This window comes from Hippocampus comes, unplaced genomic scaffold (assembly GCF_001891065.2).
Source record: "Hippocampus comes isolate QL1 unplaced genomic scaffold, H_comes_QL1_v1.1 scaffold395, whole genome shotgun sequence".
In the NCBI taxonomy this organism is placed as follows: domain Eukaryota; kingdom Metazoa; phylum Chordata; class Actinopteri; order Syngnathiformes; family Syngnathidae; genus Hippocampus; species Hippocampus comes.
Window position 1 is genome coordinate 1 of NW_017806169.1, and position 13,924 is coordinate 13,924.

A 13,924-nucleotide genomic window follows, 5' to 3' on the forward strand; every position below is an offset into this window, starting at 1 on the left:
TGGATTTGGGATGGAACCCTCCATGCATGGTAAGGGGCTTTCGGGTCTTACGTCCGTGGTCTGAATCTCTTCCTTTGGCCACCTTATTATTCCTGCAGGGTATCTGATCACTGGCAGGGCATAGCTGTTTATTGCCCGGGTCTTATTCTTGCCATTGATATATATATTCAATACATCCTTTCTCCAAACAGGAGTTGACCTGTCAAGATGCAGTTTGTCTCCAGGTGTTCAAGAGAAAAGAATAAAAGTATCTAAGTAACTGTATCCTTCTAACTTTGCATTACAGACACTTTATTTGAATAAAAGCACATTTGTTGACTTTGTTGTAACGTAAGGTCGATGAGTGTTTCGCTTTTCAGACGATAATTATTAATGGCTTGTAAATCCATACTAGCAGATGTGATGTTACAAAAATATTCATTTGTGGCATCAGTCACTGCTTAATAAATCACTTAACAAACTAATTATCATCTCACATTAGTTCCAATACTAAAACTACAACTGAATAATCTGCCTTTTCTAAATGATCATGATGATAAATCCTCATTTTAGGCTGAACAGCTGTTCGTTGAAATACGAACCTACTTTTTCCTTTTTTTTTTCATTCAGGCAGTGTTTTGCTTTGACTTGTCAGCTTAAAGATGAGATATGTCCACTGAATGGTGGAAGTGAAGTCAAATCATTACACAACAAGCAGCAGTTGTGGCAGATAGTGAATAATAATCCACTGAATGGTGGAAGTGAAGTCAAATCATTACACAACAAGCAGCAGTTGTGGCAGATAGTGAATAATAATCCATCCATCCATCCATCCATTTTCTGATCCGCTTTATCCTGACAAGGGCCGTAGGGCATGCTGGAGCCTATTCCAGCAGTCTTCAGACAATAGGCTGGGGACACCCTGAACCGGTTGCCAGCCAATCGCAGGACACACAGAGACAAACAACCATCCGCACTCACACCTCGGGACAATTTAGAGTGTTCAATCAGCCTGCCATGCATATTTTTGGAATGTGGGAGGAAACCAGAGTACCTGGAGAAAACTCACGCAGGCATGGGGAGAACATGCAAACTCCACACAGGGAGGCCGGAGCTGGAATCGCACTAACCACTGGAGCACCGGGCCGCCCTGAATAATAATAATAATCATAATTATGATGATTGACTGGGTAGCACGTCTGACTCACAGTGCAGAGGTGCAGGGTTCGATTCTGGCTTCGGCCTTCCTGTGTGACGTTCGCATGTTCTCCCTGTACCTCCCTGGATTTTCTCTGGGTACTCTGGTTTTCTCCCACATTCCAAAACCATGCATGGAATGTTAATGGAACACTCAAAATTGTCCCTAGGTGTGAGTGTGAACATGGATGGTTGTTCGTCTGTGTGTGCCCTGCGATTGGCTAGCGACCAGTTCAGGGTGTCCCCCACCTCCTGCCTGAAGACGGCTGCGATCGGCTCCAGCACACCCACAACCCTCGTGAGGATAAAGCGGATCAGAAAATGGATGGATAATTAAAAAAAAGAAACAAAAAAAACTATTATTTTAAGAAGCTGAAGTTGTTTATTGCAACAGTGTGTTTTTAAATCAATCACATAACCTTGTAGTATCTAAATAATAAGACATAATGAGAAACATCAAAGAGGCCGTGTCAGGTTTGAAACAAACCGAATAATGTTTTGGATCCCAGAAATGCAGACACAGACAAAAGGGGATAAAATATATATATTTATTAGCGAAAAAGGCAAAACCAATAAAGTCCAAAACAAAAGTCGCTGGTCACAACGATCTAGGAAAAACAAGGAATCAACAAAAGGCGCTTACAAAAGGCAAGGTCATGGAACACCGAAAAAGCAAACGAAATGACAAGAATCCAATTCACACACACATACACACACACACACACACACACACACACACACACACACACACACACACACACACACACACACACAAAACAAACAAAAGGAAGATCAAATGACGAAACAATGACTATACTTGCAAAACGTGGAACTAAGGAAACAAGAACGACTATGACGAGATCGAGAAGTCTAGAAAAAAAAACATTTGGGCACGAGCAGCCACAACGTCAATAATCCGACAAGCAGCAGTTAATTCGTCAATCCTGAAATACATGGTTGACGATTATTGGCAGTCGGTGCGCACACTGAAGGGAAGACCACGTCTGCCACCTGTTGGAGACACACAAGAACAGGATCATGTCAAGGGGCAGACAGAAAATATAACAATACTTACAGGCATATCTGTTTTGTACTCCATGAAGATCCGCTAATATTATTGTGGTCTACTGAGAAACTGAGACATCTCCATGTATATCCGCGTAAATTGAGGGATTCGTTGTTCGTTGTTTTTAGTGGATAGCTCTACTTTACGAACGGCAAAAGGAGAGATGGAATCCTTTGAATGCAGTTTTATTAAAAGGGAAAAAAAGACTTCTGCACCGCAGCACTTTCGAGAACACGATTCTCCTCGTAACTAAAATCATTTCCTGCTTCTCTTACTTCAACAGCCAATCAGAAACTATCAACATAAAAACATGTCGAAACAATTATTAAACAACAGAATATAATTTAGGTATTCTTAACATGAAATAATATGATGGTCAAACATAAAATGATAATAATTAGTAAGATAAAAAGCAATTACTTATTTTAAGTAATATATTTAAAATGCTGCTATTGGGTGGCAACCAGTTCAGGGTGTCCCCCGTCTACTGCCCGAAGACAGTTGGGATGGGCTCCACACGCCGCGCAACCTTTGTGAGGATAAGGGGATCAGAAAATGGATGGATGGGTGGATAGTTTCAATGGAGGCAGAAATGGGACTAAATGTCAGGAATGATGTAAATAGCAACGTATTTGTCCCTCATAATCTATTCAAAATTAAAATGTAAAATCCGTGTTATTATTACAATATTTTTTAAACTTGCTCCACCATAACATAAACTACATATTTCATTTTTGTTTGAAAATGTTTTTAACTACTTGCCTCCACCGTTGTCCGCCACGTCACATCAATAGTTCTCTCCCAAATCTCGCGAGAATTGTCTTCCCGGAAGTTCCACGTCAGTGTGCGTTTGTGTTCACTGAAATCCTAACATTTGGCTCTCGACACACCATTATCTGATTTTGTTTCGACGAAACAGTGATTAAAATGGTGAGTAAGATTCAGAATAGAGTATGTGATTTTATTTTCTTAGTTATGTTTGACTGGTGTTCACGAAAATATCCAACAACGCATTCTAGGTAGCAGTTTAGCAGTTGGCTAGTTATCCGGTGTGCAGAAATCGTCAAATGTCAACCCTTGGCTTTTTAACCGTTTTATGTTTTCGAATGACTTGATATAAAGGTTAATATCAGGAAGATGTAAACAACCCAATTTGTTATAGGATATCATCAGCGTTTAAAATGGATCTGTGCATGACTATTGCTGTCATGAATTGTACGTCAACGTTGAATGCATTGTAATGTGTTGATCATGTCCAAGTGTTTACACGGAAACGACATTTGTGTCCACAATTTTTCAGCCGCTGAGGCTTGATATTAAGCGCAGGTTGACAGCCAGATCTGACCGTGTGAAGAGTGTGGACCTTCATCCAACCGAGCCATGGATGCTAGCCAGTCTGTACAACGGCAGCGTCTGTGTGTGGAACCACGAAACACAGGTAAAGCATGCAAGAGCATAATCACTGTTGATGTTAGACTAACACTTTTGATTATACTGAAAATATAACATTTTAATTATTTGTTATCAGACACTGGTGAAGACGTTTGAGGTGTGTGACCTCCCCGTCAGAGCGTCCAAATTTGTGGCCAGGAAGAACTGGGTCATCACAGGAGCAGTGAGTAACTCACTGAAATAATCTTTCACCTTGTAAGACATCACAGCCACCCTAAAACCACTGTAGGAAAGTGATAGAGGCGAAAGCAAACAAAGTACAACATTAAGTGTAGGCTTAACCACTGCTATATGATATTTGATTTTGATTTTATCCATAACACTAGGAGAATTAAAGTGGTTTGGAGGTAAGCCACATCGGAAATTTTGAGCCTACAGACGATGAACTAGTTTGCGTAGCGGTGTAAAAATACATCATTATTTGGCATAAAAAGGTTGGCAGATATGGAACAATTCTTATAAAAGAGGCCTGGTGCATTATTGCCACTCCCAGTTGAAGTTAACTATACAACAAAACAAAGAAATACTTTATTGATCAGGTAATGCTATAAAAGCACAGACTAAATTGGCACTAACTCCAGGGGTCTTAGAAGATAGCAGGATGCCAGAGAAATATGTGAACTGCACAATGCCTCTTAAATTATCATGATGCCCAAACTGTTTTTTTTTTACATTCCATTAAATACATTATTTTTGTTTGTCTTTCTCTAGTACAGTGGTTCTTCACCTTGTTAGAGGTACCGAATCCCACCAGTTCATATGCACATTCACTGAACCCTTCTTTAGTGAAAAATAAAAATAGATTTTTTTTACAAATTCAAGACATTAAAAATGCATTTATTAAAAAACAGAAAAAAGTAAATACAAATTCAAGACATAAGTCTACATTTTTTTTAATTGTATGGTAGAGGCTCTGTCGAACCCCTGAGACCGACTCACCGAACCCCTTGGATTCGATCGAACCCAAGTTAAGAACCACTGCTCGAGACCAGCCTTCCTCAACTGGCGGACCGCGATCCACGACCAGACCGCCGACCTCCTCTGTCCGGACCTCCTCTGTCCGGACCCTCGACAAATTGTATAAAATAATAAATTATAAAGTGATTTTTACGTTATACATTTTATATTTGTGGACTATAATCTGCGCATTACCGCGATCGCTTGTTAAAATTATCCGTTTTATTCTTTGCGTACACTAACAGATGTATTGCAGAGGACCGCAGCAGCGCGACTGTGTGTTGTATAATGTTTGACTAACTGGAGACCCTGGCTGAGCAGGGCATGTCGGCGATAACGATGCGCTGATTGGCTCCTCTGAACTTAAGGTGTGCCCATACATAAGCGTCAGCACGCGTCTATCCCAACACACACGCATTCAAAATGGATGATTGTGTCAGGAAACAGACGCATGCGCGACGCCACAGTTGTGCTCACAGCTTCAGTCCAGGAGAGCTGCACACAGACAATTAGACAAGACGAATCGCGGGAGGTTTCGATTGTGTGCAGTTTTGCTCCCGTCTACCCGGGGATCTTTGCAGCTGTTTAACAGCAGAACACCGCAACATGGTAAATGAACATCACAATGGCGTCCTCAAATAATATTTGCATGCCTCAAACATTGCATTCACCTTTAGTGGAAGAACAGCACTGCACATTCCTGTGCTCCCTTGTGTCAGTTTTTAAAATGGTTCTTAACTCCTCTTCTGATATACTGTATTTTTCAGTGATTTCAGAGGGGATGTGAAAAGGGGAATTGTACAAATGAAAAGGATATTTTTGTTTTCATGTTTAGTATTTATTTTGGTAAAATTAGTATTTTGTTAAATTGTTTTGTTAAATTAAGGGAAAAAAAAGACAACTACTGTTTAACAAAGTTAAAGTAAAAATTGTCTTATTTCTCTAAAAGGGCTATTTCTATTATTAAGCAGGCACAACTTAACAAAATAAAAGAGTTCCTGTGCCTCAACACAATACCTCTCATTATTTGCTGTGTACTGGCAAAGTGAATAATTGTTATTTTCATGCACCCCATTATTGGTTGGTTGTGAGGAGTGTTGATTTGTATAAGCTTGGCTTAACCATACTAAATGGGCATATAGCCCTGCTCCCCATGACCGCCGTGCATGGGACCGGACCTTGGTCTTATTAAAAAAAAAAAAGTGGACCTAAAGCATTTCTAGATGAGGACCACTGCTCTAGACAATACTGTTGAAAGCTATTTCTATGAAACAATGCATTACGGCAGTTTTTGTTGGTGTTTTATGATGCGCAAGAAAGTAGTGTCTTTGTTTTTTTTAAATTGATTTGTTGTAATTAGGAAAGATGATTAGTGTGGGCACACAGCAAACTAAACTCAGTCAAGAGAACACTGTCAATCATAATCACTGTTTTAGCACCGTTTTCTCTTGAAAACTAGGTGAAATTACTCGTTTTTCTGAATGGATTGATGCCAAGTGAATATTATGTCAAACTGTTATTTTATGATTAGAAACTGTCAAATTCTGTTAAAAAACAAAAACAAAACAAAACCAATACGGTATTTTTTTTTCTCTTGGTAGGATGACATGCAGATCCGTGTGTTCAACTACAACACCTTGGAGCGTGTTCACATGTTTGAGGCCCACTCTGACTACATCCGTTGCATCGCTGTGCACCCCACTCAGCCCTACATCCTCACCAGCAGCGGTAGGCTTGTTTTTGTAATTCACACCACCAATCGTACAAATGGATTTCTCCAGCAACGCACTTTTTAAACGTCGTCCCCATCTTTGTGCAGATGATATGTTGATCAAGCTGTGGGACTGGGACAAGAAGTGGTCCTGCAGTCAGGTGTTTGAGGGTCACACGCACTATGTCATGCAGATCGTCATCAACCCCAAGGACAATAATCAGTTTGCCAGTGCCTCCCTTGACAGGACTATCAAGGTAATAAGAACTTGTTATTAATGCTCACCAACCACAACATTAGATCCACGCGCATGATCTCATCAGGAGAGCAGCTGTCTGTTTGGAAATGTTCCTTGTTGTTCCAGGAAAAAAAAATATAAAAGAACTCCAGAGTGTTCAAGCTCATTTAATCGTGTCCTTGTGTTGATTCAGGTCTGGCAGCTGGGCTCCTCATCTCCCAACTTCACTTTGGAAGGCCATGAGAAAGGCGTCAATTGCATCGACTATTACAGTGGAGGAGACAAGCCCTACCTGATTTCAGGCGCTGATGACCGCCAGGTCAAAATATGGGACTACCAGGTGCAACATTTTGTTTTGCTGCTGTTGTTGTCCAATGAAACAGGAATTCAGGAGTGCAATTTGCAAATCAGTTCTGGTTTAAATTAGCCCTTTTCACTCCTTGCTTTGTTACATCTTCTTGTATAGCATGTGCTCGGTGACCTCTATTTCAGAACAAGACCTGTGTTCAAACTCTGGAGGGTCATGCCCAAAACGTCTCATGTGTGAGCTTCCACCCGGAGCTGCCAATAATAATCACTGGGTCAGAAGATGGTGAGCTGGACCTTATCCTGTCTTCCGTTCTCTTAATCTTGCCCGCTCAGCTTTACTGATCTTTGCCATGTATGACATTACCCCCTCTCACTGAAGGTACGGTCCGTATCTGGCACTCGAGCACATACCGCCTGGAAAGCACCCTCAACTATGGCATGGAGAGAGTGTGGTGTGTGTGCGGTCTCAGGGGCTCCAACAATGTCGCGCTGGGTTATGATGAAGGAAGTATCATTATCAAAGTGAGTCATAATTATCATCATAATTTCTCTGCAGTAAAAGTCCCACAAGTAGAATTTTCCTGAGTATGGATTAGTGATACCTTGACAAATGAGTGTAGTTCAAATGTACTCGTATCAAATCAAAGTTCCCCAGGCCCCGACCTTTACTTTTTAATAGTAAAGAAGCGGTTTGTTTGCTTTGCTTTTATGCAGACACGCACTCGTTCTCAATTCCACCCGTTTGTCGTTTCTTTTCTCGACAGGTGGGGCGTGAGGAGCCGGCCATGTCAATGGACACCAGTGGCAAAATTATTTGGGCCAAGCACAGTGAAATACAGCAGGCCAATTTGAAGGCAATGGGTGACACAGAGATCAAAGATGGGGAGCGGCTCCCGCTGGCCGTGAAAGACATGGGCAGCTGTGAAATATATCCTCAAACTATCCAGCATAACCCAAATGGGAGGTACGTTACAAGCAATTTCAGCCTCAAATGAAAGCGGGTGAGCGGCCCGCTCTCATTTTGAGCTCTCATTTGTAGGTTTGTTGTGGTGTGCGGTGATGGAGAATACATCATCTATACTGCCATGGCTCTGAGGAACAAGAGCTTCGGCTCAGCACAGGAGTTCGCTTGGGCACATGACTCATCTGAGTAAGTCTGTCTGGGACAGTTTACTGTACAATGCGCCACTATTAAATAGTTTATTCACAGTCTTATGTGTTTTTTGGATGCGTCTGTGATGCTTAATGAGCCTCTACCCATTTTAACAGATATGCCATCAGGGAAAGCAACAGCATTGTCAAAATTTTCAAAAACTTCAAAGAGAAGAAATCCTTTAAGCCTGACTTTGGAGCTGAGGGTAATTGCAATGTAGCGGTCAAACACAAGTTGAGGTTGATATAGAATCAGTGGCAGAAAAAGAAAGTGTTATTTTTGGCACTCTGCAGGTATCTACGGTGGTTTCTTACTCGGGGTGAGGTCAGTGAATGGTCTGGCGTTTTATGATTGGGAGAACACCGAGCTGATCCGCCGCATTGAAATCCAACCAAAACATGTAAGTCCACTTCTCTTAGCTCAGTTCGTGTGTTTGACGAGCAACACAAGCAGTCCTCCTTAGCCTGAGTTTTACCTTCGCATCACTCCATAATTTTTATTTTTTTTTCCTGTGTGCAGATCTTCTGGTCTGACTCTGGCGAGCTGGTCTGCATCGCTACAGAAGAGTCTTTCTTCATTCTTCGTTACATGGCCGATAAAGTAGCTGCCTCACAAGAGAACAACGAAGGAGTGACAGAGGATGGAATTGAGGATGCTTTTGAGGTTTGTGTGCCATTCCGTTTTTGTCAACCCATTGATTACGGTGTATTGAACCCTTTCTTATTACTGGTGATACATTCTTGACACACCTGGAATAGGTTAAACTCCGCAGTATAGAGAGACCGAAATGAAACATTTTTTTCTGAAGGTCTACCGCTCCCACGTGCTGAAAGTGCATTTAAACTTACTGAAACACACTTTAAAAAATCCTGAGTGCATGATTTCCCTCAACACATTGAAACTTATCAAAACACATTTCAACTTATTATCACGGGTGTAACGAAAACTCATTTGAATTGTAAAATCCATCTTATTTAACCAAATCGTATCGTGAGACTTTAAAATGGACCACGTTTGAATCATATCTGACCCCATGTATCAGGATTGGAGGTGTCGAAATTAATAGACACCTAATCAATTGTCAATGATTGACACCTATTTTAAGAATTGAGTAAATGTTTAGCACTTCAAATTGTCCAAATTCTCTGATTTCAGGCTCTCAACGGTAATTCTCTGATTTCTGTTGTCTATGAAAGCAGACTGATTGCAGGTTGAGAGGGATTATCCCTTGTTTAATCAAAATAAGACATTTGCAAACATCTGCTTTTACTTTTGGAAAACAATGAGCGAATAGAGGACTGAAACAGTTTCCAAAAGGTTGGTAAATACAGCATTAATTCCTCTCGACTGACACTGTTTCATTGGTGTTGTTTTGTTTTTTTTTTAACCACTAACAAATACCAAATAAACAACAATCATCGGATAATGAACAGCAATTGGGGGAAAATGTTTTGCAATACACAATGCAAAATAAAAATGTTATCCGTTTAGCCATTATTCAAAATACATATTAAATCGTCTTTACAAGAGATGCACCCCACCTATAAATCTGATTGATGTTGCTGAAGTGTCGTTTCCTTCAATAGTATTAACCTTTACATTTTGTGACATTTGAATAAAGTTGACAAAAGCTAACGTTGTACCATATCGACTTGAATCTTTCCACTTGAAAATATTCCGTTCTTAAATTATATCGTGATGCGATGCAATTGTCTTTAATTGAAGAGATGCACACCCCAACTTATTATAACACACATTTTAAATGATTACTTAGCTGCTGTTCTCACTCTTTCTCACTCACACAGCACCCCAAATAAGAGGCAAAGAGTGCTTGTGTCAAGCTGTTTATTTGTCATACCCTTTTCACACTTGACTGTAAAACTGACACACCAAACAAAAGCGAGTGATGCATTCTTGCAAATGTTGACCGACACCATCTCTCCCAAAGTGTTTCAGGTTTCCTACATAATACCAATCACTCATACATTCCATTTGTAAATTTCTCTTGGTTCAGGTCCAGGGAGAAATCCAGGAGATCGTGAAGACGGGCCTCTGGGTTGGTGACTGCTTCATCTACACCAGCTCGGTGAACAGACTTAATTACTTTGTAGGAGGAGAGATCGTCACTATTGCTCATCTGGACAGGTCAGCTATTTATGATTGCATGCATTTCATGATCTCAAGCAACCTTTCAACTTTGGTTTCAGGACAAATGACTGTTGTATGTCAAGTCATTTTCTCAACTCAACTGTATTTATAGAGCACTTTCAAACAGCCATCGCTGCATACAAAGTGCTGTACATGGAGCAATTTTCGAATGCAGAAAGGCGCCATCAGTTAAAATGCCCCCTCTCTATGCAGAACCATGTATTTACTGGGCTACATCCCCAAAGATGACCGCCTGTACCTGGGAGACAAGGAGCTCAACATTGTCAGCTACTCCCTCCTAGTCTCGGTTCTGGAGTATCAAACTGCTGTCATGAGGAGGGACTTTGGGATGGCCGACAAGGTGCTTCCCACAATTCCTAAAGAGCAACGAACCAGAGTGGCCCACTTCCTGGAAAAACAGGTCGGGACTCAGTGCATGATTTGCCTGTCATTACCAGTGCTGATTACCAGTTATTAGACGCATTGATGGTTTCATCGGTGCTTATTACCACGATAAAGCTTTTTTTCTCTCTCTCTCTCTCTCTCTCTCTCTCTCTCTCTCTCTCTCTCTCTCCCCCTCCCTCTCTCCCCCTCCCTCTCTCCCCCTCCCTCTCCCTGGCACTACCTGGCTTTACAGGGTTTCAAGCAGCAGGCGTTAGCTGTGTCCACAGACCCGGAGCATAGGTTTGAGCTGGCCTTGCAGCTGGGAGAATTGAAGATTGCCTACCAGCTGGCTGTAGAAGCAGAGGTAACCGGAGTGCTTTACCTCTTGAGATTTGTTCCGTGAACACGCTCCTGACTCCACATCCTCATATCGCTCCTGCTAATGTCATGAATGTGTTTCAGCCTCCTTACCAAAAAAACAACAAAAAGGTTTGGAATGTGTTTTTCAGTAAGCATAATAGCACTCTATAATGTACTTTACGGAAACATACACGAATGACATACTGAAATGGAGTAAAAAATGGAACTGTTTCCCATGGATACTATGCTGCTCCTTCTGGTGTGGGTACCTGGAACTGGTCAAAACTCCTGACTAAGCCGCAGTAGTCTTAGTCATTCTTTGGAGAGGGTAAAGAACATATGCCTGTGCATATTGTTATCTGTCTTCATGTGTTGTTGCACCATTTGTGTTCCAACACCCGTTGCACCGCAAAACCAATGCTGTCAGTTAGCTGGTCAATGGAATTATGCTTTGTTGTTTATCATTAAGCTAAAAGGACTTCCCCAAAGCAAAGTCATGTGGTTCTGTAACCCCTTCAGGGACAGTGGTTACTGCAGTGGACATTTTATCATGTTATCAAATTACAGGGTGCATGAAAGAATTAAAATACACATGCAATTCTCTTTGTTTTCTGTTTAGTTTTACAGAAAATTTCAACTGGGAGTGGTAATAAATGGCTTAAAACCTCTTTTTTAAAGACGTGTTCACTATCTGCCAAATGGCTTCTTGTTCTGAACTGAGTTAAGTTCACTGGCACGATACTGCGCTTGTGCCTCAAATTTTTATTTCTTTGTATTCTAGAAAGTCAAAGCAAATAATGGGCTGATTGATAGCACGGTTCTTGAAAAAAAAGTCACCACACTTGTATCTCAAGACTTAACTGGAAAGGGCTTATTCTTTGTTCATTCTATACATTTCTAATATGACAACTGCCCATGACGTCCCATTAAAAATGTCGGTAAAAGCTGAGGCGTTCTCCTGAATACTACCACCCTGGTTTGAACGTTGAGTAGAGTATCCTGGCGCCCATTGTTGGCAAACATTCTGACTTGACCTACACATCTTTCTTTCCCTCTCATAGTCGGAGCAGAAATGGAAGCAGTTGGCAGAGCTGGCTATTAGTAAGTGTCAGTTTGGCCTGGCCCAGGAGTGTCTGCATCATGCACAGGATTACGGGGGCCTACTCCTCCTCGCCACCACCTCGGGTAATGCGCCAATGGTGGGCAAGCTGGCCGAGGGTGCAGAAAGAGATGGCAAGAACAACGTGGCCTTCATGACCTACTTCCTGCAGGGGAAGTAAGTACGACATGTGGCTCATGTCGTAGGCGAGATCACCAGGGTAAATGTCATTCTGCCGTCATTTTCACACAGACTGGATCAGTGTTTGGAGCTTTTGATCCGAACCAACCGCCTACCTGAGGCTGCATTCCTGGCTCGCACATACCTGCCCAGCCAGGTGTCCCGGGTGGTCAAACTGTGGAGGGAAAATTTGTCCAAGGTTAACCAGAAGGTGAGCACGGTGGCTTATTGATCAGTTAAAACAATATCGGTAGCGCAATTTCGACCCCAGGTTGGATTTGAATGCTCTTGTGACCTCTGATGTCAAAGACTTGTCGCATCTGGTAAAATTATTTCATTTCGTCTTTGTGGTGTAGGCTGCTGAATCCTTAGCAGATCCTACAGAATATGAAAACCTGTTTCCTGGTCTGAAAGAAGCATTTGCAGCTGAGGATTACCTCAGAGGAAATTGCTCAGGTTCCACCAGGCCTGCCACAGACTACCCCCTGGTCACTGTGAGTTGAGCACAGCAATATAATAAAAGTGTAGCTTGAAGTAACTAATTTTAAACTTGTTTGTGTCTTTTACCCAACTCTTATGTTTACCTTCAGCTAAACGAAGACAGGAATATTCTAGAGGAGGCTCAAGGATACAATCCCAAAGGGATTTTCGGAGTTTCTGCTCTCGAGGTTTGTGAGCGTTATCCACCCGCTCAAGGACACCTTTCGACCAGCAGTTTTAATCGCATTTTTTATGAAGTGGGTTATTAGAAGTAATTTCTTCCTCTGCAGACAGAGGAATGCGAAGAGTCTCCTTTAGCGTCAGCCCCTGCAATTGCACCGGAGTCTTTAGTCATGCCTTTAGAGCCTGAACCTGTTCCTCCTCAGTCTCAGAAGGAAACCCCAAACTTCTCCCAGTCAGAAAAAGATAAGGTCTCTACTTTTCTCATTCTGATGCTCTGATTTATTTTATTGTATTTGGGAGTTGGAAAGGGGGGGGGGGGTCATTTGGTTCTCTTGATGAGGAACTGTTCAAAAAATGTCTGTGTCCACAGGTTCTGGAAGAGCTGGAAATTGACCTTGACAATTTGGAGGTAGATGACATCGACACCAGTGATGTTAACCTGGATGATGACTTTCTTGAGGACTAGAGATATTCCACCAATCCTGCGGTCGACCACCTTGGAGCTTATTTAAACGCAGAGACCAAACACCCGTGCTCCCTTTTTGTACTTAAAAATATTGTATTGTCCACAAGCAGATTGAAATAGATTAACATGATCTCATTTAATCCTCAGAGGAATAGTAGACATCATGTCTGCCGGTATTTCAGACTTCATTTTGTACACCATTTATTGACTGTTGGAGATCATTTCATTTTATTACATTGACCCATAATATGTTTATTTTTGCTTTGGCAAAGATGATAATTATTGTGCATTCGGTCCAATAAACTGCAGTTGCCGTACATATTCACCTTTCAATCAACTCCAAATAGTCGCTCGATGCATTTGTGGGCGGGAAGCTAGTCTAGGAACCACCTATCTTTTACAGCATATTAGTTTGATTACAAAAGTGTTGGTGTGGAAATGCTTCCTAAGGGATGCTGTATGGCAGTCCTCAATCCACAACAAAGAGAAATCCAAACATTAGCGGCGGCAGCAGCATTAGTTCCCTTGTCCTCTTAAATAAATCTACCTTGAGGTTGCATGT

General features: G+C 41.6%; 1 protein-coding gene across 1 annotated transcript; it reads left to right on the forward strand.

The window, feature by feature from the left end:
- Positions 1 to 3,047: 3,047 nt before the first annotated feature.
- On the forward strand, positions 3,048 to 13,924 carry copb2 (COPI coat complex subunit beta 2). The gene is made up of 22 exons (XM_019896018.1): positions 3,048 to 3,172; positions 3,543 to 3,680; positions 3,771 to 3,857; positions 6,253 to 6,379; positions 6,471 to 6,619; positions 6,794 to 6,940; positions 7,093 to 7,192; positions 7,289 to 7,431; positions 7,674 to 7,873; positions 7,949 to 8,059; positions 8,179 to 8,267; positions 8,356 to 8,462; positions 8,582 to 8,725; positions 10,077 to 10,207; positions 10,424 to 10,631; positions 10,848 to 10,958; positions 12,016 to 12,230; positions 12,306 to 12,444; positions 12,590 to 12,727; positions 12,824 to 12,901; positions 13,004 to 13,144; positions 13,267 to 13,924. Exons 1-22 carry the CDS (start codon positions 3,170 to 3,172, stop codon positions 13,360 to 13,362), a joined length of 2,802 nt encoding a protein of 933 aa, XP_019751577.1. The 5' UTR covers positions 3,048 to 3,169; the 3' UTR covers positions 13,363 to 13,924.